At 43.3% G+C, this 25,034-nt stretch overlaps 1 protein-coding gene across 3 annotated transcripts; it reads left to right on the top strand.

Moving 5' to 3' along the window:
- The first annotated feature begins 8,263 nt into the window (after nucleotides 1-8,263).
- SPATA18 (spermatogenesis associated 18) lies at nucleotides 8,264-24,652 on the top strand. Of its 3 annotated transcripts, XM_072124449.1 has the most exons (14): nucleotides 8,264-8,367; nucleotides 8,461-8,663; nucleotides 15,081-15,186; nucleotides 16,357-16,463; nucleotides 17,274-17,392; nucleotides 18,648-18,743; nucleotides 19,607-19,735; nucleotides 19,946-20,180; nucleotides 20,279-20,437; nucleotides 20,666-20,841; nucleotides 21,684-21,807; nucleotides 22,078-22,152; nucleotides 23,621-23,666; nucleotides 24,267-24,652. In XM_072124449.1, exons 2-14 carry the CDS (start codon nucleotides 8,577-8,579, stop codon nucleotides 24,272-24,274), a joined length of 1,467 nt encoding a protein of 488 aa, XP_071980550.1. In that variant the 5' UTR covers nucleotides 8,264-8,367; nucleotides 8,461-8,576; the 3' UTR covers nucleotides 24,275-24,652. The 3 variants fall into 3 exon arrangements, with proteins under 3 accessions (XP_071980550.1, XP_071980540.1, XP_071980557.1); XM_072124439.1 differs by lacking the exon at nucleotides 24,267-24,652 and having other exon boundaries at nucleotides 23,621-23,810; XM_072124456.1 differs by lacking the exons at nucleotides 8,264-8,367; nucleotides 24,267-24,652 and having other exon boundaries at nucleotides 8,402-8,663; nucleotides 23,621-23,810.
- The last annotated feature ends 382 nt before the right edge of the window (nucleotides 24,653-25,034 follow it).

Below are 25,034 nucleotides of genomic sequence, written 5' to 3'. Positions count from 1 at the left end.
CCTGTTGCATAAATCTTACACTCTCCCCACAGGTAAAGCAGGGGAGAATGTAATGCCCTGGATCAGAGGATTGGACTTTGGGCATTTGAATATTTCTCAAAGGCGAACTCAGAACTTATTTTATTTGACATCAATAGTGTATAGTTATTAATCTATAGCGTTTTGTTATATACATTCTGTTTATAATCACTGTATCTGTATAGACTGGTAGAAAGGGTTAAAGAACATTGAGGGTACCAACCTTCTGAGAAACAGAGGGACAGGGAGCTCAGGCTTTTCCTCAGCATTAACCCTTCTTGTGCCAGGGAGGATATAGGAGACATCAGCCTATGATTTGCTTGTATTGCTCTACACCTGAATTTCTTCAATAAAGAAGGAAACTGTTCACTGCAGACACTGACTCTCTGGACTTATTTCCCATTGGGGTTCACCAGTTCTTGCCATCTCTTCCATAGAGCAGCAATACGTGGTGACACCTTGACGTTGCCTGGCGTAGCCAGCATAGCTTTAGGGGCACCCTTACCCCTGCACAGTACAATAAAGTAAACCCTGATAACCTCATTACTTGAGTTTTCATATGTGGGTCCAGAGGTGTAACTACCGTCGTAACAGCCGTAGCGGCTGCTACGGGACCCGTGAGGTTCAGGGGCCCGGGGATGCACGGTCCCTGCAGTGCTTTGCCATTGCCGGTGGTAAGTGGTCCGGGGATGCACTGCTGGGTGCTGGCCAGATTGTGCCCCCGGGCCCCTCCCTCTGTGTCCCGGCTACCGCCCACATCTCTACTAGACTGCCCACCTCTCTCCTGGATGCCTCCCTGACCGGCCCGCTCATCTCCCTGCAGGGTGACACAGTCGACGCCATGCCCCCCTCCCCCCCCGTCTGTATGTGTGTGTATTTGTTGTATGTGTGTATATTCTGTGTGTATATGCAGCATGTGTTTTTATCCTGCATGTTGTCACGGTTACACCCACGATCCTCGGTACGGAGTGAGGGTGTACCCGTGCCTGCTGCCGCGGTCCCCGCTCTCCCAGCTCTCACTTACCTCTCCAGGCTCCGGCCTGCACTCTTGCTCCCAGTGTGTAGGCCGCATGCTTCTTCCATGCAGTCGCGTGCTCCTGCCACTAGAGGGAGCGCGCGCGGACTTCTCCCAGCCTTAAACGGCCAGCGTCCTCCTTATTGGCTCTGGCATTCCAGGCTCGGCTATATAGCCTGGCAACTCCCAGCATCCCCTGCCGGATCTTCAGTTCACTCTTCTGAGGAGAAAGCCTTCTTGAGTGTTTCCAGACGCCTCTGAGTTCCCGGTTTCCTGTGTTCCGTGTTGTTCCCCTGTTCTGTGGTTCCTGTGGCGGTCCTGGTATCCCGTGGTCCTGCCTGCCTGCCTTCCCGTGGTCCTGCCTGCCTGCCTTCCCGTGGTCCTGCCTGCCATCCGGGGTCCCCTTGTCCCTACCTTGGCTGCCACCGTGGGCCTAGTCGCACCCGTGGAGCGACCTGGTGACTCCCCGCCGCAGCAAGTCCATCCCGCTTTGCGGCGGGCTCTGGCGAAGACCAGGAGTTCACTTAGACTCCGCTCCTGGTTGTGGCTAAGGTTGTTATCTCCCGCGGTGGTCCAGGGAGTCCACTTACTTAGTCCTAAGGGACTAATCCCCATAGACTGTGACACATGTCCTGCATGTATGTGGTGTATATATGGTGTATATATGTATGTGTATTGTATATGTATTATATGTCTATAATGTGTATACTGTATGAGTTTGTATATACTCTGTCTATTAGTGTATAAATGTATATGAGTGCATAAATGTGTGTGTGTGTGTATATATATATATATATATATATATATATATATATATATATATGTATATGTGTGTGTGTGTGCGAGTATACGAGTGTAGAACTTTATGTGTATATAAAGGTGTGTATATATCAGTGTGTAATTGTATAAACATGTCTGTATAAGGATATACTTCCCTCATAGGCATCTATAGCGCCCGCGCTCGGTACGAGTACTCACTGTTTTGAGCAAAAGAGATGGAGCGTGCTCTATCCATGGCCGTAAGAACGGCCATGCGGCTCTATTCTCTATGGAGAGGGGAGGGGTGAGCCGCGATCACCTCCTCTCCTCCTCTCCAGAAAAAGAAGAGCCTAGCCCCTGCCTCTGAAGAGTGGAGCAATAGATTAGAGTTAGTGTAGTGAGGAAAAGGGGTATCATCTTACCTTTAAAGGTGATACCTGAAGCCCTACAGGACAAGCTGAAGCTTCCTACCAGGACACAGCTGCCTCCCAGCCTGCCCTCTATATCCAGGCTGGTGAACTATCTCCTGAGGCTCCCTCCAACTCACATCTCAGCACTCCATCTACCTGTTAAAGGCACGTTTGCTGCGGTTCCTGCGGTTCAAATAAAGAACTGTAAGTTGTTTTCTTCAACTTCTGTCTCCGTCTGGTCCCTGCTAATACGGCTGCCTTCATCACGGGCACCCTGTCCATCACCCAGAGACTCACACTCGGGACATTAAGGGGTTGCCCCAGGGAGATCCGCTATAGCAGCCGCTCCCTCATCATTTCTTGCCAACACCACCCTGCTGGAGACCTGCCAGGCTGTAGGACAGCCCTCCGGTTCCCCCGTACCAAGCACCGTGACAATAGCGTGCTTAGGCCGCAACCGCCAGCCACTCCGGTACCGCGGGCCCCGGCTGTCTCCAGGCCTCACCTCAAGGGCTAGGCCCCGGTGGGGGATGTTGCAAGTGGCGTCACGAACAGGATATAGACTTCTGTGCCTTATTACGGCATTAAAGACTTTCCTTTACTGGAAAAAGACTGTGCTGCCTAACCCTGCTGCCATCCGGGTTTAGGCCTAAGGACTTGTGCGTTTCTGGAATGAACTGTGTTATACTGCTGCCACGTGCGGTCGAGCGCCGCTCCCGCACTCCAGAGGTTAATCCTGGCAAGAACTGTACCAGCTCTGCTACATCCGGCGCTGCCGCGCCCGAAGATTTTTACCTCAGGAACTGTGGCGCAGCAAATAATTCAAGCCCGCCAAAACCTTCACTGGCGGGAAACCCAGATGACGCATCAAGCTCCACCCACGCGCGAAGGGCGCGAACCCCGCCTCCTGTGGCGCAGGAAAAATTAGAGCCCGCCACAGCTCTTGGCGGGAAGGACTTGGACTCCTCCCACTGGCTCGAGGCGGACTTCCTGCCCTGCCTCAGAGAAGCGCCAGAACTGGAGTGGACTTTGGACAGCAAGGACAACGCCATGTGGGGTCCTCCGCCTTTCCCTCCTGTGGAGCGTCCGGAGTTTTACGAGGTCCTAGAGACTATGGTGGTGGTCTCTGCGCAGCCCGTCCGACGACCCTCCGCTGGACATCGGCTGCACCGAGGATTGACTCGGGCCTTCGTCACCAGGACATGTTACCAAACGGTGACGCAGTACCAAATCCCACCCGGGCGGTTCCTCGTCCCTATCCCGGCTACCATCCCGGTACCGCGGGTCCACGTGGAGGCGCCACGTGGGGAGGCCCCGACTCCTGCTGAGCCAACGCCTGGGCCTAGTGTTGCCGCTCCACCTGCTCCGAGGCCTACTACTCCAGCTGCGCGGCCTGCTAACCCCGATGTGGTGGTTCCTGATCCTCCGGTGGTTCCTACTCCTGTTCCGGCACCTACCTGTCGTCCAAGGAGATCCGAGCCTGAACCGGAGCCACGAGCCCCAGCACCGAAACCTCCGCAGCCTCAAGGCCGAGGTGAGGCCGCCCGCCGGCGACTCCGAGACGCTGTCTCGGACCAACGGCGCCGAGAAGAGGAGGCCCAGCGGTATATGGCCGGCAGATCCACAGCGGGAGCTTGGGTCGAGAAGAATCGCACCACCGGCATGGTCCGGTTCTTCGACAAGCGGAAGGGCTATGGCTTCGCCACCCAGGACTACACCGGACGGGAAGTATTTATACCCCGCCGGTCCGTCAAGAGGCCTGATCTGCCGGAGAGCCTGCACAACCTGAAGCCGGGAGAGTGCATCGAGTTCTCCCTGCAGGAAGGACCTCGAGGACCCTGGGCGGCTGGCGTGATCCGGATCCCCGACTCCGACGAGGACCGTTACTTCCCGCAGGACGACTGGTATGAGGACGACGAGTGGCCGGAGTCTCCGAACACCTCTTCCTCCTCGGCTGCAAGTCCCCGGGCGGTGACCCACGTGAATGCCCCATCCACAGTAATTGTGAGTACGGGTCCCATTGCCATCCATGGGCCGGGCATGATACAGGGCGCCACCCCCACCGGTTCCCCTGCCGGGAGCATTGCCAGGTCCCGCGGCTCTTCTGTGGGAGAAGACATCCCGGCTAGCGAGCCTTGTCCGGAGGTCCCATCTAGGCCCACATCTCCCCTGACTGGTTACCAATGGGGTGATGACCCGGCCCCGGAAGAACCGGAGCTGGAAGGGGCTGCGGCGCTGCCGCAGGGCCCTGTTTATTTCTTCCTGGACCCCTCCGTGGTCCCTGGCTCAGTTGAGCCCCCGGCTGGAACAGCCAACACCCCGGGCGACAGCGCTCCTCCCCCTGAAGGTCCGGAGGATGTTGCTGCACCTGCAGTACCCACTACTGCCACTGGGTGTCCCCAGCCGGCACCTACTCCCGCTGAGGATGCACAGGATTCCCTGCAGGAACTGGATCCTGTCTTTGCTGAACCCAGCGATACTGACTAATCCCTGAAGGGCTGTCGCCCTCTCCAGGTACTGAACTATGTACATATTGTGTATATTTCTTCATTTTCCCTATAGAACCAGAGACTTTCCTGAGACTCTTACCCTTATTTATCTCAGTCAAGAGATTATGTGCTATGATAGCACCCTTCCTCTGCCACAGCAGAGATTTCTTCAAAGGACTCTGTCCCTCTCCAAATAGAGGAGACCCTTTGCTTCTTCATTGCACTTTTCCCCACATCAAGGGCTGTACCCAGAAGATGGACTTTGTCAGTAGAGACCTTCTGAGAGACTTTTGCCAGATACTACCAGGGAAAAGTTGCTATGTCTATTGACTTATTATTTTGCACTTAATGCCTTCCTTTTTAGGTACGGACATTCTGCTTGCACTTTTTATGCCTTTCCTTTGCAGGAAAAGAGACATTTGCTACCGTGCTACTCTGAGTAGCCTATCTATCTGTAACGTTATGTTATAAGATGTGTACCCATTAGGCTCCTAAGCCAATGTGATTTTGCTAACCTGTTGCACACTGTCATATCTGCCAGTAGTCTGCATTAACCCTTTTATAGGCTTTTCAGGTTGTAGTGTGGCTGTGTCGGACCGTCTTTTATGTAAAACACTGACCGCTACCTGATCCCTCAAACTGAGGTTTGCACATGGGGGTAGTCCGTAAACTGCGGGTCTTTAGGGGACCGGGGGTGTTACACAGTTAGCACCTGGATGCCACTCATACATGGGTAAGGTTGTCAGTCAGGAGGTACTCGTGTCGCATATGCTCATGCAATGCAGATAGACACCTTATATAATTGCCGCCAGGGAAGAAGCGTTGATACAACAAATATACAGGCCTTGGTGCAAGGAGTGGATTACAGGACATGACACCACACCTTTCCTACTGTACAGTTCGGTTTAATGGCGTCAGCGACCAACTGTCATATAGCTACATGTTTGTCTTAGTCCGACACCAACCCAGGTGCCTGTCTCCAGGACCATGGGCGGTTTGTCCCTACACCTCACACAGCCTGCACTTCCCAGAAGTGCCCTTAGCCCCCTCTGTGCCCCAAAACAACTGTAGTCGAGCCGAGGGCGGCTCTTTCAATTGCCCCCGGGGTATGCAACACCCTCGCCGATGCAATGGCGAGGTAGTGCTTGCGAATACGTCCCACCTGTAGGTAACATCACATTACACTACATGGTCCTTATAGGATCAAGGGGAAATTGCAGTGGTTAATCCTGCCTGGCAAGGCAGATGTTAATTTGTGATGTAATTATGTCAACCAAGATCTGTGTTACATCCTGTCTCTGTGAACTGAGAGGTAATTGGAGGAGCAGCCACCACCTGACCAAAGGAAGGTAATAAAACCCCCTGGCCAGGAATGTTCTAGAGAGTTGTGAGAGAAGTCTCTCTCAGGAGAGAGAAGAGAGCAGTCTCTCCCAGAAGGGAGAATAGACCGGTCCTAGTCAGGCCCTCTGGGTCTGTAGGACACAAGCAGAGAGCAGTTAGCTGAGCAGCAGCTCAGAGTCTCTAGCACACCAGACCAGTGCAGGAAGAGCCTAGCCCCTGCCTGAAGTGGAAGATAAGACTAGAGCTAGTGTAGTGAGGAAAGGGGTATCATTCCTACCTTCAAGGGTGATACCTGAAGAGATCCAGGACCGAGCTGAAGCATCCTCTAAGGACACAGCTGCCTCCCAGCCTGCCCTATACTTCCAGGCTGGTGATCTACATCCTGTGGCTCCCTCCAAATACCTCTCCAGTACTCCACCTGTTAAAGGCACGTTTGCTGCGGTTCCTGCGGTTCAAATAAAGAACTGTAAGTTGTTTTCTTCAACTTCTGTCTCCGTCTGGTCCCTGCTAATACGGCTGCCTTCATCACCGGCACCCTGTCCATCACCCAGAGACTCACACTCGGGACATTAAGGGGTTGCCCCAGGGAGATCCGCTATAGCAGCCTCTCCCTCATCTTTTCTTGCCAACACCACCCTGCTGGAGACCTGCCAGGCTGTAGGACAGCCCTCCGGTTCCCCCGTACCAAGCACCGTGACAATAGCGTGCTTAGGCCGCAACCGCCAGCCACTCCGGTACCGCGGGCCCCGGCTGTCTCCAGGCCTCACCTCAAGGGCTAGGCCCCGGTGGGGGATGTTGCACATATTTTGACATCCCCCCCCCAAAGTATAGTTTTCTTTTAATATTATATCTAGACAAGAGCGAATCATCAAAAATTCAATTTGTGGAATCTGTGTAATGATCTATTTGTTGCGAACTGTTGTTGCTCCAAATAAGCTGAAAATTAGTATATAACCCCCTCCCCCTGATTTTTCATTAAAAGTTTCTTATTCATGATTATTTATTTATTTATTTCAAGCTCTGTGATGAATGACTGTATTACCTAGCTGCAATTTAAAAAAAATATTTTTCCAAGGTGAAGCAGGAAAGATTCAGATTCAGTTTGGTACCGAATTTGCGGTTTTTGTCAGTTTTTTCTGTGTGTCATTAGCATATCCCACTTTCACACTTGCGTTGCAGATCACGTCAGAGTACATTGCATAAAAAAGTGATGTTTTTGCCTGCGGTTTTGGTTATTTTTTTCTAGGAGTCATTAGCGTTTTTACGTTTTTCATTCAGTTTTGTTGGAGTTTTGAATGCATTTTCAAGGAAGACAACACACGTAATTGAGGGTCATGCCACACATGGCATTCTGAACCTGTTTTTGGTCCGTTTTTAAGCAGTTTAAATACGCGTTTGGAAAACGCATCCATTTTTTACAGTTTTACCAATTATCTTAATTAAAACTGGTCAAAAACGGATGCGTTTACAAAGCATGCGTTTTTGGACAGACTGCTTAAAAACGGACCAAAAACGGGTTCAAAATGCCATGTGTGCAAAAACCCTAAGGGTGATGCCACACATGGCATTTTGAAACCATTTGTGGTCTGTTTTTAAGCACTCCGTTAAAAACGCATGCGTTAAAAACGCATCTGCTTTTTAAAAAACACATGCGTTTTTTAAAAATGCATCCATTTTTTACAGTTTTTAAAGGATTGCTTAAAAACGGACCAAAAACTGGTTCAAAACGCCATTTGTGCCATCACCCTAAAACTCGAGAATGTGGTCTATCTTATGGCAATTGATCAGTAATAAAATGCATCACTTTGCCTGTGTCTCGGAGTGCAATGCGTTTTTGATGCATTTCCATAGACTTGTATGGTGCGTTTTTCACACGCGTGTGACTTGCAAAAGTCGAGCATGCTGAGAGTTTCACGTGTTAAAAAATAAATTGTGCTTTAAAAATAATGCAAATCTTTCCAAACCTGTTGAATAAAATGGGTATGCGTGCACGTTCTGCATGTGAAAAACAAAGGCAGATAAACGCTAGTGTGAAAGGGGCTTTATTATGGTCAAACAGTCAAGTGCCTCCATTTTACACAGGATAGAAATATCATCCGAATGGACCCTCCTACATGTAGCAATGAAAAAAATGTAAAATGATGTTTGCTAGATTTCCAAAAATGTGTATCCTTCAAGGGGTTAATGCAGGTTTCAGTTCAGAGTGTGATGCTGGTGTCAGCAGTCCCCTACGAGTCATGTATAGTCTCTGGTGCCTATGACAACTCCTCTGGGACATCACCCGTCTATCCTGCCTGTCCCCCAGTACAGTGCAGGGGGAGGGGAGCACAGCAGGGTGAGGGGTGGGCAGGGGGAGGGGAGCACAGCAGGGTGAGGGGTGGGCAGGGGGAAGCCGTTGCTACAACTAAAAAGTTTCCATCTGATCCAGTGGCGTCCCTAACACCCGAGCAGAGCAACCAGCGCGGCACCGGGAGAGCAGGACGCGCCCCGGTATATAAGAGGCAGCTCCCCCGCCACCCTGTACACACAGCCGTACACACAGCCATGGCCGACACCCTGAGGAGGCTCAGCCACAGCGGGACGTGCACACTGCTGCAGGACAAGCTGGACGACTGGTACAAGGACTACCATGTGAGGAGCCGCACATATATCATATAGCGTTATATACTGTAATGGGATTACTATGCGCTGTACACACAGTATTACCGCAGGGAGATTATAGGATTATATCACTGCGTTATACACCCGCAATCCCGGCCTGCGACTAGCGACACAGCCGTAACCAGGGACGCGGGGAGACATGGCAACACGGAGCTCAGACATGGCAGAAACTAACAAATCTAGTGTCATGTCCCCGGCCCTGTACTACACAATATATACATATACATACACCTGTACTACACAATATATACATATACATACACCTGTACTACACTATACATATACATACACCTGTACTACACAATATATACACATACACCTGTACTACACTATACATATACATACACCTGTACTACACAATATATACATATACATACACCTGTACTACACAATATATACATATACACCTGTACTACACAATATATACATACACCTGTGCTACACAATATATACATACACCTGTGCTACACAATATATACACACATACACCTGTACTACACAATATATACATATACATACACCTGTACTACACAATATATACATATACATACACCTGTACTACACAATATATACACATACACCTGTACTACACTATACATATACATATACCTGTACTACACAATATATACACATACACCTGTACTACACTATACATATACCTGTACTACACAATATATACACATACACCTGTACTACACAATATATACACCTACACCTGTACTACACAATATATACATACACCTGTACTACACAATATATACACATACACCTGTACTACACTATACATATACCTGTACTACACAATATATACATATACATACACCTGTACTACACAATATATACATATACACCTGTACTACACAATATATACATACACCTGTGCTACACAATATATACACATACACCTGTACTACACAATATATACACACATACACCTGTACTACACAATATATACATATACATACACCTGTACTACACAATATATACACATACACCTGTACTACACAATATATACATATACACCTGTACTACACAATATATACATACAACTGTACTACACAATATATACATATACATACACCTGTACTACACAATATATACACATACACCTGTACTACACTATACATAAACATACACCTGTACTACACAATATATACACATACACCTGTACTACACTATACATATACATACACCTGTACTACACAATATATACACATACATACACCTGTACTACACTATATATACACATACACCTGTACTACACTATACATATACATACACCTGTAATACACAATATATACACTCATACACCTGTACTACACAATATATACACACATACCCCTGTACTACACAATATATACATATACATACACCTGCACTACACAATATATACACTCATACACCTGTACTACACAATGTATACACACATACACCTGTACTACACAATGTATACATACACCTGTGCTACACAATATATACACATACACCTGTACTACACAATATATACACACATACACCTGTACTACACAATATATACATATACATACACCTGTACTACACAATATATACACATACACCTGTACTACACTATACATATACATACACCTGTACTACACAATATATACATATACATACATACACCTGTACTACACAATATATACACATACACCTGTACTACACAATATATACACATACACCTGTACTACACAATATATACACACACACACCTGTACTACACAATATATACACATACACCTGTACTACACTATACATATACATACACCTGTACTACACAATATATACATATACATACACCTGTACTACACAATATATACATATACACCTGTACTACACAATATATACATACACCTGTGCTACACAATATATACATACACCTGTGCTACACAATATATACACACATACACCTGTACTACACAATATATACATATACATACACCTGTACTACACAATATATACATATACATACACCTGTACTACACAATATATACATATACATACACCTGTACTACACAATATATACACATACACCTGTACTACACTATACATATACATATACCTGTACTACACAATATATACACATACACCTGTACTACACTATACATATACCTGTACTACACAATATATACATACACATACACCTGTACTACACTATACATATACCTGTACTACACAATATATACATATACATACACCTGTACTACACAATATATACATATACACCTGTACTACACAATATATACATACACCTGTGCTACACAATATATACACATACACCTGTACTACACAATATATACACACATACACCTGTACTACACAATATATACATATACATACACCTGTACTACACAATATATACACATACACCTGTACTACACAATATATACATATACACCTGTACTACACAATATATACATACAACTGTGCTACACAATATATACACATACACCTGTACTACACAATATATACACATACACCTGTACTACACTATACATAAACATACACCTGTACTACACAATATATACACATACACCTTTACTACACTATACATATACATACACCTGTACTACACAATATATACACATACATACACCTGTACTACACTATATATACACATACACCTGTACTACACTATACATATACATACACCTGTAATACACAATATATACACTCATACACCTGTACTACACAATATATACACACATACCCCTGTACTACACAATATATACATATACATACACCTGCACTACACAATATATACACTCATACACCTGTACTACACAATATATACACACATACACCTGTACTACACAATATATACATACACCTGTGCTACACAATATATACACATACACCTGTACTACACAATATATACACACATACACCTGTACTACACAATATATACATATACATACACCTGTACTACACAATATATACACATACACCTGTACTACACTATACATATACATACACCTGTACTACACAATATATACATATACATTCATACACCTGTACTACACAATATATACACATACACCTGTACTACACAATATATACACATACACCTGTACTACACAATATATACACACACACACCTGTACTACACAATATATACACATACACCTGTACTACACTATACATATACATACACCTGTACTACACAATATATACATATACATACACCTGTACTACACAATATATACACATACATACACCTGTACTACACTATATATACACATACACCTGTACTACACTATACATATACATACACCTGTAATACACAATATATACACTCATACACCTGTACTACACAATATATACACACATACCCCTGTACTACACAATATATACATATACATACACCTGCACTACACAATATATACACACATACACCTGTACTACACAATATATACACACATACACCTGTACTACACAATATATACACATATACACCTGTCCTACACAATATATACATATACATACACCTGTACTACACAATATATACATATACATACACCTGCACTACACAATATATACACATACACCTGTACTACACAATATATACACATACATACACCTGTACTACACAATATATATATATATATATATACACCTGCACTACACAATATATACACATACACCTGCACTACACAATATATACACATACACCTGCACTACACAATATATACACATACACCTGCACTACACAATATATACACATACACCTGCACTACACAATATATACATATACACCTGTACTACACAATATATACACATACACCTGTGCTACACAATATATATACATGTACAGGATTTGCTATCCTTCCTGTTATTTCTGTGGGCCCAGAGTGTTTTGGTAGAGGGCAAGGCTGCACACAGGGCTGACGCAAGCACTGGGCATACCTGGGCAAATGCTGGGGCCCAGAGCTGAGGGGGGGGGCACATAAGGCTGTATAAATCCATGGGGGTGAGGGGGGCTGTATCTAATGAATTCATAGGGAGTGGACTTTATATAAAATACCCATGAGGGGGCTGTTTGGAATGATAAACTAAAGAATATTTTAGGGAACAAGAGACTGTTTTTTAGTTTAGGAATTTTTAATGCCACCATATGAGTTCTCTGCAAAGGGGCCCATGAGGCTCTGTCGCCCAGGGGCCTACTGAAACCTGGAGCCGACCCTGGCTGAACACCACCTCTACATTCACTCACGGACCCCTATTCTTCCAGCAGTAGGACCCCAGAGATCTGATACTTATCCTCTATACAATGAATGATGAATATTAATATATAGATTGATTTCATTCTGAACTTTATTGTGATAATGGGGGTTTCATTGCTTTTAGTAGACACTATGGATTTGTAGTATTGAAGTGGCTTTAATCTCTAGCCAACAAATGGCTTTCACTTCTCCGACATTTTACCATGACCTTATCAACTTAGGAAGATAAAAAGATACACAGATGGGGTGGGAGGGTGGGGGGAAACTGGTGTTTAAAAGCCAGAGTGTTGTAGTTGCTCATGGCAACCAATCAGAGCTCGGCTTTCATTTTAGAAACTGCTATGGGAAAATGAAAGCTGATCTGCAATTAGTTGCCATGAGAAACTAGAAGAGCTTTGTTCTCGGACACTTGTGATAAATGTCTTCCTTTGTTTCCTTTACCTGGCACCAATAAGGCAGCAGTTAATAAAGTATAACTAATGTAATGATATAGTCATTCTAGATATAGGTGAAATATTGTGAGCTAGGCTGAGAATACATGTGGATGGTGAACAGTGGCGCAACTAGAAGCTGGTGGGCCAGGCCCCGACTATAATGTATGGTTTATAGTACTAGTCTTCTCATATGGGAAAGTGACATCATAAGGGCCCCCTAACTCTCTTGGGCCCAGGTGCGATCACAACCTTTGCACCTCCTAAAGTTACACCTCTGATGGTGAAGCCAAAAGAAACATCTTTGTAATGTTCATGGCCGGCACAACCGTACACACATTCCTTACTATAAGATGTAGAACATATAGTAAATTGTTCCTGTGTTTATTTTCTTTCTATTGTCTGCTTCCTGACATGAATGGACTTGCAGACGCTCGCCTTTGATCTGATGATTGTTAAGCTACTGTACACACTGATAGAGCGCTGTGCCTCCTACTTAATATTGATCACCTGTCCAGACAATTCAGAATGGTTGCCATGTAATGTAATGCACTGGCAGGCCAAGCTAGTAGAAACCACATGTTAAGGAGAAGGGTAAACATAGATAAGACAAGTATTTCACACTGTAATCTGCTATTTGCCTCCTTACACAGCGTTACAGTGTTGCTTATTTGATGGATGCAATTTTCTTGTTTAATGTAAATATCATATTAGACAATGGAAACATTAAGCAATTTTTCATATCATTTCCACATGTACTTTTGCACATATCCTGAAACAGTCTGCAATCAAAATTTTCAGTATAGTTAATTTTTTTTTTTGTTTTCTGGGAAAAATCCTCCACAATCATGTTGTGTGTGCATGAAGAGAATAGTATTTGAGGTATTTGTCCATTAAAATAAAAGGTATATCACCTGACGTGATACTGACTAAAATCTATTCTGTGGTTCCTTATTGTACATGAAGTCCCTATTGTTCTGCCATGTATCTGTGATTTCATACACTATTATGTGTATAGGCATACTCTACCACAACACGGTAACACCATCCAGGATCCAGACATAGGGAACTAGGTACAAAACCTACTGTACCTCTTACCCTAGAACAGTGGTGGCGAACCTATGGCACGGGTGCCAGAGGTGGCACTCGGAGCCATTTCTGTGGGCACTCAGACATCACCCCAGGACAGAGTTTACCAAATAGGACCAAATCCACCAAGTCCCAGGCAACTTAAGAGATGCTGCTCTCAGTGCTATTTTAAAGCGACATTTCATTGGCTGTTTGGAACTGCGGGAAAAGGGAGAAGGTCAGTGGACAGAACTGCATTATCTTTGGAGGTCCTCCTGTTGGACCCACCATTCTTCTCCTACAGAGAGACCCTGGAGAGAAGCTACAACGAGAGTCTGAATTTGCTCTCCTTCTTTCAACTGTATTGGTGGCCTCATGGGGTCGATAGGATTGAAAGATGTGGTAGAACAGGTAGCATTAAGTTACTGCCTAAAATGCCATGTTGGCACTTCCCGTTAAATAAGTGGATTTTGGTTGTAGTTTAGGCACTCTGTCTCCAAAAGGTTCGTCATCACTGCCCTAGAAGGATCATGCATCCAACATAGTAGTTTCTAGGTCAAAGAGCAGCTGTAGAGACTTCTTCTGTAGCCACAACTTCTTTATTCATGTCAAGTCAGTCCTCAATTACATTGTTGCTTTTGCACCCACAGATTAATTCCTGTGATCAAAATCTCAACGTTTGCTGTGAACTTCTGGAGTTAAATTCCAAAATCCAGGGACAACTTTTTACAATCCTCAATGTCACAGCAAGAGAAGGTAAGAAACTGAAGGAATCACATGTTTAAGAAAGTATAACGCAAGAGCTGGGACCACTGTTCTGTACACATCAGGAGGGTTCATAAAAGAGAAAGGGCCAGTACGAAAAATTATCACATTTTGGGGGCTGACTGACACCATTATATCCTATCATGTCTGAGGTAATAAAACAACAGCAGCAGACATAAAACTAAAAGTACCGTATATACTGGAGTATAAGCCGACTCAGGTATAAGGCTAGGCACCTAATTTTAACACAAAATTGGGAAACCTATTCACTCGAGTGGGACAATTGCATTGGTTACAGCCTCCACAGTATATAGCCAGCAAGCACATGCCCCCCACTATATAGCCAGCAGCGCCCCAGTATATAGCCAGCGCCTGCCCCTAGTATATATCCAATACCCCCTGTCCTCAGTATATATCCAGCAGTCCACTAGTATATATAGCCAGCCCCTTCTATATAGCCAGTACCTGCCCCCTTGTATATAGCATGCTGCTTCCTGCCCCCAGTATCTAGGCAGCAGCCCCCTTGTATATAGGCAGTGCCTCCCCCCCAGAATATAGCCAGTGTCTGCCCCCAGTATATAGCCAGTGTCTCCCCCCTAGTAAATAGCCAGTGCCTGCCCCCAGAATATAGCCAGCACCTGCCCCCCAGTATATAGTCAGTGCCTGCCACCATAGTATACAGCCTGCAGCCCCCTTCCCAGCCTAAAAAGCCCCCAAAAAACTCTGTACTCACCTTTCCGACGCCCCCCTGCAGGTCCTCTCTGTCTTCAGCTCCAGCTCAGGCTTCGGCTCCTCGCGAGGTCCCGTCATATACACCATGGTATCAGCCGCTTGCTGACATCATGTTGTGTGCCAATGTGTGGTATGGATGTACTTAATTATTAAGAGCCAGTTGTGGGCATGCTCTGCGTCATCTATTTGCTGGGCAGGAGATGAGTAGCTGAGCCGGCACCATTAGCTATTTATTTTTATGGTAATCCTGCTCTCTGGGAAGTTTGCTGAACATGTCCACATTGCACACAACACAAGCTGAAAAGTAATGTGTAATATCTGCAAAAACACTCCTACATTGGCATTGTCCATCAATGCAAATTAATATATTGTTATATGTTTTAGATGTAAGTGTGTTATATGAATATGTTTTTTTCTCTGCTCCTACAGGTGGTCAGTATGCGGGGGTAGAAACACTTAAGAGTCGCTTTCTGCCATGGCTCGGTACCTGTTTCTCCAACTCATTCTGTGCCGACAACAGCTTTGGCCTCCTCCAGGTACATCACCATCTTCATTATTTTTAGTATCTTATTCTCTATGGTGGCCTTATCAAGGGAAGCATAAAGTAGCAACATGCATAATGATATCCGAGATCTAGAAGTTGTGTGTTAACCCCTTCGTGACCTAGGGTAATTGGTCCAGGCCAATTTTGGAAGTTCTAAACAACTAAACAGTGCAGCCAGGACTTTGATGCGGCCAGGCCCATCAATTAAAGAGGACCAGTCACCCGAAAAAAAACCCTCTTGCAGCCCTTACTAAAGTAAGCAGCTCCCTATAGCAATTTTAAATTGCTAGCTTTATCAGAACATACTGATAATCTAGGAAACACTGCAGAACATATCCCTCCGAACACCAGACCAAGTTTACAGCGGTCCAACGTATTCATGAGGGGACGGTCCTAGGTGCTCCCCTATCCTCAGCTTCTTTCTGTGGACCACACTCCCACACTGTGACTGTGGTAATCTTCTAATATTTGTTTACACGGCCTCCTCCCTTCTAATATAAACTTTTAAAATTATGTTAACAAATATTTCTCTCCTGCCACGCAGCCACGCAGGAGGGAAAGAGAGAGGATGATAAAATCCTGGTTAGATTATTGCAGGAATTTATATTGGTTGAAAGCATCTTTACAGCTTTCCTGTACCCACTAATGATATTCAGTTATAAAGTAATACCATACTATAACAGAGGAAGGAAAGAGTTAAGAATAGAATGGTTCTACTGGAATAAGGAAATATTAAGCAATGATAGTTGTAGTTCTGTAGGCCTTTGCTCATGAGAATAAATGGGTTCATATGATATTTCAGGAGTCTTTAGAAAGAGACAAACGAATGAGGGACTTGTCATCATCTCATGAAAAAGAGCTGCACAAGCTGGAAGCTCAGCTAGCATCTACACGTGTGGAGCTGAACTCCGTAAGGCAAGAGTAAGTTACCAGTCTCCAATTTTGCATATCTTTGGAAAGTTAAGAATGTTTTTTTAGTTTACACAAGTTAATTTACATGTGGGCTTCATGGGAAAATGTGAGTATTGGGTAGTAGAAACCGATGGAAACCGATAATCTCCATTGTTGCAGTAGATGGGTATTGGGTTGTGGATCTCCGGAGCTGATTGCTGACAGATTCCCTTTAAAATATCTTTATAGGATTCAGAGCTCTGTAATGCTGAAATTAAAGTGTTACATTTTAAAATTGATGCGCCCTGCAGTCACCACTAGGGGGAACTTTCTACAATAGTTTGAGTTAAAGGGGTTGTCCAGGCTTTGACAAAGCTATATAACCGACCTGGGGGGGGGGGGGTGTCTGTAAAAAAAAAACAAAAAACTATTGCTCGCTTCTATTACCTGTTACCTGTTGATCGCATTGTCCCGTGTCACTGCCTATCACTTCCGTGCCCCTTTTTGTGTACAGAGGCAGACACACCCACCCGTCCCATGCCGCGCACCTGGAACGGCATTGAATCTGTTGTTGTTCTTGAATCAGGCGACCAAAAGTAGTTGGACAGCAGCCCCTACCTCTGTAAACAATCTGTGGTAAGACTCAGAACGGGTGGTGCAGGATAACGGGAGCAACGGAGGAGGCTAGCATAAAATTTTTTTAGTTTTTAACAGCCCCCCAGTTTGGTTACATAGATTTTGCAAAGCCCAGACAACCCATTTAGGTGTGTGAATTATTTTGACCATAGCTAAGATGGGTGGGTAGCAGTGGGGAGGGGGTATTTGGGGTACACTTTGTATTATTTTTATGTAGGATATGTTATTGAATCTTTGGCGATATATGTATTGTCTTTCTTGGTAAAATTTAATAAAGTATTAGTAAGTAAAAGTGTGTACATTTTTAAGACTTTAAGAGGGTTCCTAGGATTTGGATATTGATGATTTATTCTTAGGATAGGTTATCAGTATAAGAATTGGCACCCCCACATTTAATTGTTCAGACAGTGTACCATGCTAGTAGCAGACAGCTCCGTGCACTGTGTGGTGGTCATCTCTGGTTACTGCAGTGGGGACCACAGTTGCCGCAGCTATCTACATTGGCTGTATGGATGGGATCCTGTGATTATATCACATTATATTATTTACTGCTCATCAGTATCTGAGACCTAGAATACCCCTTTAACCAGGAACCGTTCACAATGGGTGTTATACTATTCAGTGATACATCTTTTTTCTTTACTTGTAGCCTTCTTGAAGCTCAAATGGAACTTGATGAAACAAAAACCAAGTCAGCAACTACTCTCCTAGCCACAGAAGATGAGATACTACAACTTAGGGCAGAGTAAGAGCAAATTACAAGACATTTTTGTTTCCACCTGTTAAGCTTTTGATGTCCTTTGCACTGTTTAATCTCTGCAAGTCTGGTTTTCAAGATCAGCTATACAGTACATTAAGAACTATTATTTTATAAGAGCAAATTGAGGACAAAGCCATCCATGTAAAAAAAATAAAGGGCCTATAGAGAAGGAGCAACTGAGCTCCTGACATCCCAGCTTTCTAATATTGATTACCTATCCATTTAATAGATCATCACTATGAGACTGCTGGGGGTCTGACACTCCGAAGAATAGCTCCTTTCTCTGTGCAGTGGCTGGGCAGAGTAAATGCAGCATAGGTTCAGTTCATATTCAAGAGAATAAGAGTTGAACTGCAGTTACACAGCTTGACCACTACACAGAGAATAGCGCTGTTCTTCTAGTTCTGTTCTCTGTGTTGATTCTCAGTGCCAGAGGCAGTAGGTACTAAGTGTCAGACCCAGGCAATCCTATATTGGTGACCTATCCTATAGATGGGTCATAATTATCATCAAGGACAGGTAAACCAATGATTAAAAAAGCAACGGAATTGACTTTAAATCTAAAGTCTTTTCTTTTTGACATTTTAACATTCTCCCAATGTATCATATTAAATATTTCCCATTTTATTAGTATGAAGTAACCCCCTCAGCAGAATATCTCCTGTGAGAACATAGCATGCCGACATGCATTATACCCAATATTTCTTCTGTTGAGGTTGAGTGGTTTTGGCTGATCTTATTTCATCTCATATTTATCTATTGTATCAGAATTTTAAGGGAAACTTAATCTGCTTTACATGAATCAATAAAATGTATCAAACAAAATGTACTTGATATTATAATCACAGCTTGAGGGCAGCCCATGACAAACTGGAACTCCGGAAACTAGATTCAGAGGAGGACTACCAGCGCCAGATACGATTACTGAAAGATGAGATCTCTATTTTGTCAGCAGAGAAGAGTATCCTGCATGGAAGGTAAGTAGGATATGAAATGATACTGAGCTTTGTAAGACAACATGTGACAATATCCCAACACTGATATGTGACCACTGCAGACAATGACTTTGCTGCAGTGTTGACCTTGGCGGTGTGGAAAGGTCACTTATCCATGTCATAATACAGATGGATCAGTCAGCTATTCAAGATTATAAATAATGTCTTCATATGCATCTCTTCATGTTCCAGACTTTCCAGAAGCCGCTCTCCAAGTCCAATCCGCCCCTCCAGCAGGTCAGCCAGTCCATTTGCCAGAAGCGAATCACCTACGGCTGCCCAACTGACCAATTCCTCCCGCCATAGTCGCTTAATATCTCGTTTTAACGACATCTATGCCAACGATCGTCTTGATGCTCAGAACCTGCTGAGACGTTACATTGAAGACCTAGAGATGGTGCAGAGGATCATATTCATTGCTACCATGGTAGGTGACTGATCAGTTATGACTCAACATGTATTTCTAGTAGTGTAGATGCTATCATTTAGAAAAACACTTTTCTTTTTTTCCCCTATTGTCTGCAGGAATCCTTCCATGCTGCCAAGATGGCGTTCAGGCAATTTAAACTTCGTGTACGCAAGTCATTGTCTCCATCTCACATGGGACCAGAATCCTTGGAAGATGCTGTGATTGACTACATTGTCCGCAATCTGGATCTCTATGATGTCCAGTCCAGTGTCAATGTATGGCTTTCCTTTGGTATTTATAATATGCACAGTGCATACTTTTACGTGTTGCTTTGATACGGTTTCATATGTCTAGTTATAAATTATTTCAGAATGGAATTGACCTACCCTATCTTAGCAAGTGATTGGTCATAGTTGTAGACATAATCGCCATTAGCCTGGAACTGTTACATATAATGTAAAAGTGAATATGATCCTTCTAATAATTTTCCATTTTTATTTTAGGAGGTGATCAGTGCCATGAATGTCAATCCTAAAATCTCATTCCCAGCTGAAGTGGACTTTATTCTCATCAGTGGATTTATCCGGGAAGTGTGTCGGGTTGCATTTGCCATGCAAACCCTTGAGAACCCATTAGACATTGCATTTGCCGTCGATGGAGAACTGTTTAGTGAAACCAAGTAAGAGAAAGTCTATGGAGTGAAATTTTGTCCTATATTTGTTTAACATCTAGTTTAAAGTAAAAATTTATATTAATCATAACACGGGTCCTATATTTTGGAAGCTGTTGCCACAGTTTTTCCATTCTGGAGCCCTGTTGGCATGTGATAAAATGGCTTCCAATGAAGACTTCTGAATGTTCCTCCTCAGGAATTATACATATTTGTATACTCACATATTTATACACTTATATGCACACATTTATGCACTGGTATATACATTTATACACTTACACCGATCTGATCGAGTAGCTGTTTACAGTGGAAGATGTGCACTGTTATATTCACATTATACTGTACAATTCACAGCATACTATGTATATAATGGTGCACATCAATGATTCTATTGAGTGTCAGGTCGGATGCCGGGGCCCCCTGACACTGTGTCCCATGGCAGCTGCTATGGCTGTTACCGCTGTATTTACGCTTCTGGTCAAGACATCATCAAACTAAATCAAATGTCGTTTAGCCCACGTGGAGTATTTGGGACTGTGTTTTTTCTAAAACTATAGTTGCCATTTTGTACCATTATAAAAAAAGCTCCAGATTTGACCAATGTAGGCAGCAGCTTTCAAAGGGAGGCCCCCGTGTAATATAATGTAATAACCCAACTCAATTTCAGTAGAGCAAGATGTGGCCCATCCACCATATGTCATCTATGTCACTAATTATTTTTTTATGGCAAATGGACCTTTCAGACCTCAGGAACTTTTTGCAACTTGTACCCCTGGACCCCTTTATCGGAGTATATATCCACTCATATAAAGAGTGTACTATAATGAAAATATTTTTTTCTTATTCAGATATCGCCGTACATATGACTCTGAGCTCACTGCTCCATTGGTTTTCTACCACGTCTGGCCGACTCTGATGGAAAATGACTCTGTTGTTGTGAAAGGAGAAGCTGTGACAAAAAGAGGCGCACTGGTGAGTGTAAGGTCTTCTCCAATATCACTTTTTCACATAATACCAGAATCAGTTTGGGTTTTGTGTATGACACATGACATAACTTTTATGGTTAGCTATCAAATTTTAATGTACAAAATGCTCCTTGCGTGCTAATTAAACAAATTAACACTAAATAGTCCATGATTTTCTGCATAAGTCAGAATTAGTATCAGGATATCCGATGTGCTATTTATACATACATAAACATCTAAATGATATTTGTACTAATATGGTGTCCTGTATTGTCAGTGGAGTCCCCGCAGAAGCCGAAGTAGAAGCAGTAGCCCTCTACGTTCCCGATCAGTCAGCCCAGGCCGTACCTTGGTAAGTACAGAAGTGTGACTAATATTGCACAAATAAACACATAGATTACCTATATACGAGTAATGTAATCAATCTATCTATGCTTTAGCTAGCTAGCAGATATCTGACATGACTCCCTTATGGCATTTCCTCATTTCCATCACTGTGATGATCCCAGCTGCAATAGTGCAGTAACGTAATAAGACCATGCATGCTAACGTATACTAACATGTCAGGATAAAGGTTTCTAAGGATAAAACCTGGTAACCTGTCATCAGGGCGCACATTCTCACCTCTTGACAGATTACATAGCCTTTTTAATACAATTTCATAATCTTCTTTTATAATTAACATTAATTGTTCCTCTCACTTTTTAAAGTTGATAAAAGTATACCAGACTCCCTGCTAGCAAACTGCATTGAGTCATGTGATCAAGGGAGTCCCTGGTGTTATCTTAATTTCATCCTCTCTGCTCTGCTAGCCCTATTCCTCCCTCCCTCTCGCAGACTTGAACTAACATAGATTTGCTTGGAGCTCGTGGTCAGCTAATGGCTGCAGGAGGGAGGAGTGAGAGAATGAACAGAGCAGATAATGTTGATGAATGCAGTCTTGTGACTTGATCCAGTTTGCTGGTGGAGAGCCAGGTAAACTTTTATGTACTTTTAAAAGTGAGTTGAAGCAGTAACATTAAAGAGGATCTCCCAGGAAACAAGTTAGACTTCCTGATCAGTGGGGATCCCTATAGAGACCTCTATAGATCACGAGAAACGGGGTTGGGGTTCGATAGGGTCCAAGGTACCTCCGTTGGACACCTTGTCGCTCCCCGGAGATTTCCGAGCATGGCTCATCTCGGGGAGCGATTGTGACTGTGGAGGGTTGTGACTGTGCTACCTCGGAACCCATCAGACCCCTGTTCTTTGTGATCTGTGGGGGTCTCATCACTGAGACCTCCACCAATCAGCAAGGGCCTAACTTGTTTCCTGGGAAAACCCCTTTAATGATGGTAGCAGATAAGAAATTAGTATTAAAGTATTAGTACTGATGACTAAAGTGTAGGAAGGACTTGCACCTTATTTAAGATGAGGCCTGCGTCTCAACATATATTAGGTGCATGCTGCACTGAAGTAAAGGGGGGGACAAGACTGACATGAATAACGCCTGTCTTGATATATTCCCCCCATTTGAATCATGTCTACCGCAGTGCCTGGGTGAGTGTACCCTCAGGCTTGGGGTCTCCTTTCAGACCCTGTGCTAGGCAAAATACGATGAGTCAGCTCTGACTGGAGTGTTCCTATAAAGAAGATAGGTGGAGTAGTACCTTTCAATGTGCTCAATTCTCACACTTGACATCAAACTGAGTTCCAAGACAAAACAAGGAGGCTTTGTTGTATTCACAATAAACTTGTATATACTTTCCAAAGCTATACATTTAGAAAAAGACAATTTTAGAATATTTCTAAGCATCTCTTCTATTTGTATTTATTTTCAGGCATCTAGAAGCCGTAGTCCATCTCCACGAAGAAGTGGAACCCCACGTAAGTTAAATGATAGCCAGCTCCTTGACCTATCTATGTTAAGTACTTAAAGAAACAGCCTACATCAGCCATCTGAAGGACCTGAAGTTATTGCTGAAACAAGGATATAGCCGCATAACAAATAAATCAAACTGAAAACCAAAATGTTTTTATACTTTTATTTGTTTGTAGCAGTGTTAAAGGGGTAGTCTGTGATTTTCTTAATTATTGAATATCTTATGATAGGTGTTCAATATTAGCTCTACAAGGTTCTTCGTTTATAGACTGTCCATTGGTTACGTGGCTTGTTCACAACTCAGTTCAAGTGAATAGGGCTGAGATGAAAAATTGAGCATAGTCTATGTACAATATATGGTTCTTTGCTTGGTAGACTCTAAAGAGGTCACACCGCTCGTCATCATACTGTCTAGTGGTGTTATTGAGTCTTAGTCGATCATTAAAAAGAACCGTGGATATTCACCCTGGTAAAGAATACAGATGTATTGCTGAAACTATGAAGCCTTTCAATTTGAGGGTATACAATACATCACTGTTGGTCACTTTGCTAATCTTTGTAACACATTTCCCCCATAGATAATTCCCATACGTTTTCTTCTTTAGGATTCTAAATGGAATTGTGAGTGAAATTTGTCCATCATGAATCATGGTCAACGTCAGTGGTGCTTCATGTGTCCTCCAAAGTACCTCAGACCTTCATTGTTAAAAATGTGAAAGACTATTTAGTTATGTGCAGTTTATACGTAGTGTGTTTTATTACTACATTGTGAACAATACTAATGTACTTTATATTGATTTTATAAGAAAACTACAATAATAATAATAATAATAATAATGTGAGTTTTATGATTGGTGAGTTGTTTGCAGTTTTAGGTGGGGAAGGTCTCATAAGGTTGTGGAAACAATTGTGTTGTGTACTTTACTGGGCAGACACAATTCAATAAGATTTATTTTTTACTAAGCAATTGAAATAAAGTATTTTGCCTACAGATGTTTTGTATGTGTCATGGCATGTTGTGTTTTCTCCTGTCTAAGAATCATCTATATAACAAAAAATTGTATTGTCCAGCATTACTATAATTCATGTCAATATGGAAAGGAAAAAGCCACAGCATCCAATATGATGAAAAAGGTGATAAACCTTTATTCACACAGGCATGAAAAAACTGCAACGTTTCGATTCGCCATGAATCTTTGTCAAGCATTTTTTGTAGAACTATACGAATATGGGCAACTCTAGATGCCTCACATCCCTGTTCATATAAATCTCTTGAGTAAGAAGGTGGGATGTGCAAAGAGGTTTAAATCACAACTGTTTTAGATAGTGCAGATAAATTTTATTATAAAGTACAGAAACACTAACATTTAAAA

Source organism: Engystomops pustulosus, chromosome 1 (genome assembly GCF_040894005.1).
Source record: "Engystomops pustulosus chromosome 1, aEngPut4.maternal, whole genome shotgun sequence".
NCBI lineage: Eukaryota > Metazoa > Chordata > Amphibia > Anura > Leptodactylidae > Engystomops > Engystomops pustulosus.
The sequence above is the reverse complement of the archived record's forward strand: the minus strand, read 5'-3'. Positions and strand labels throughout refer to the sequence as shown.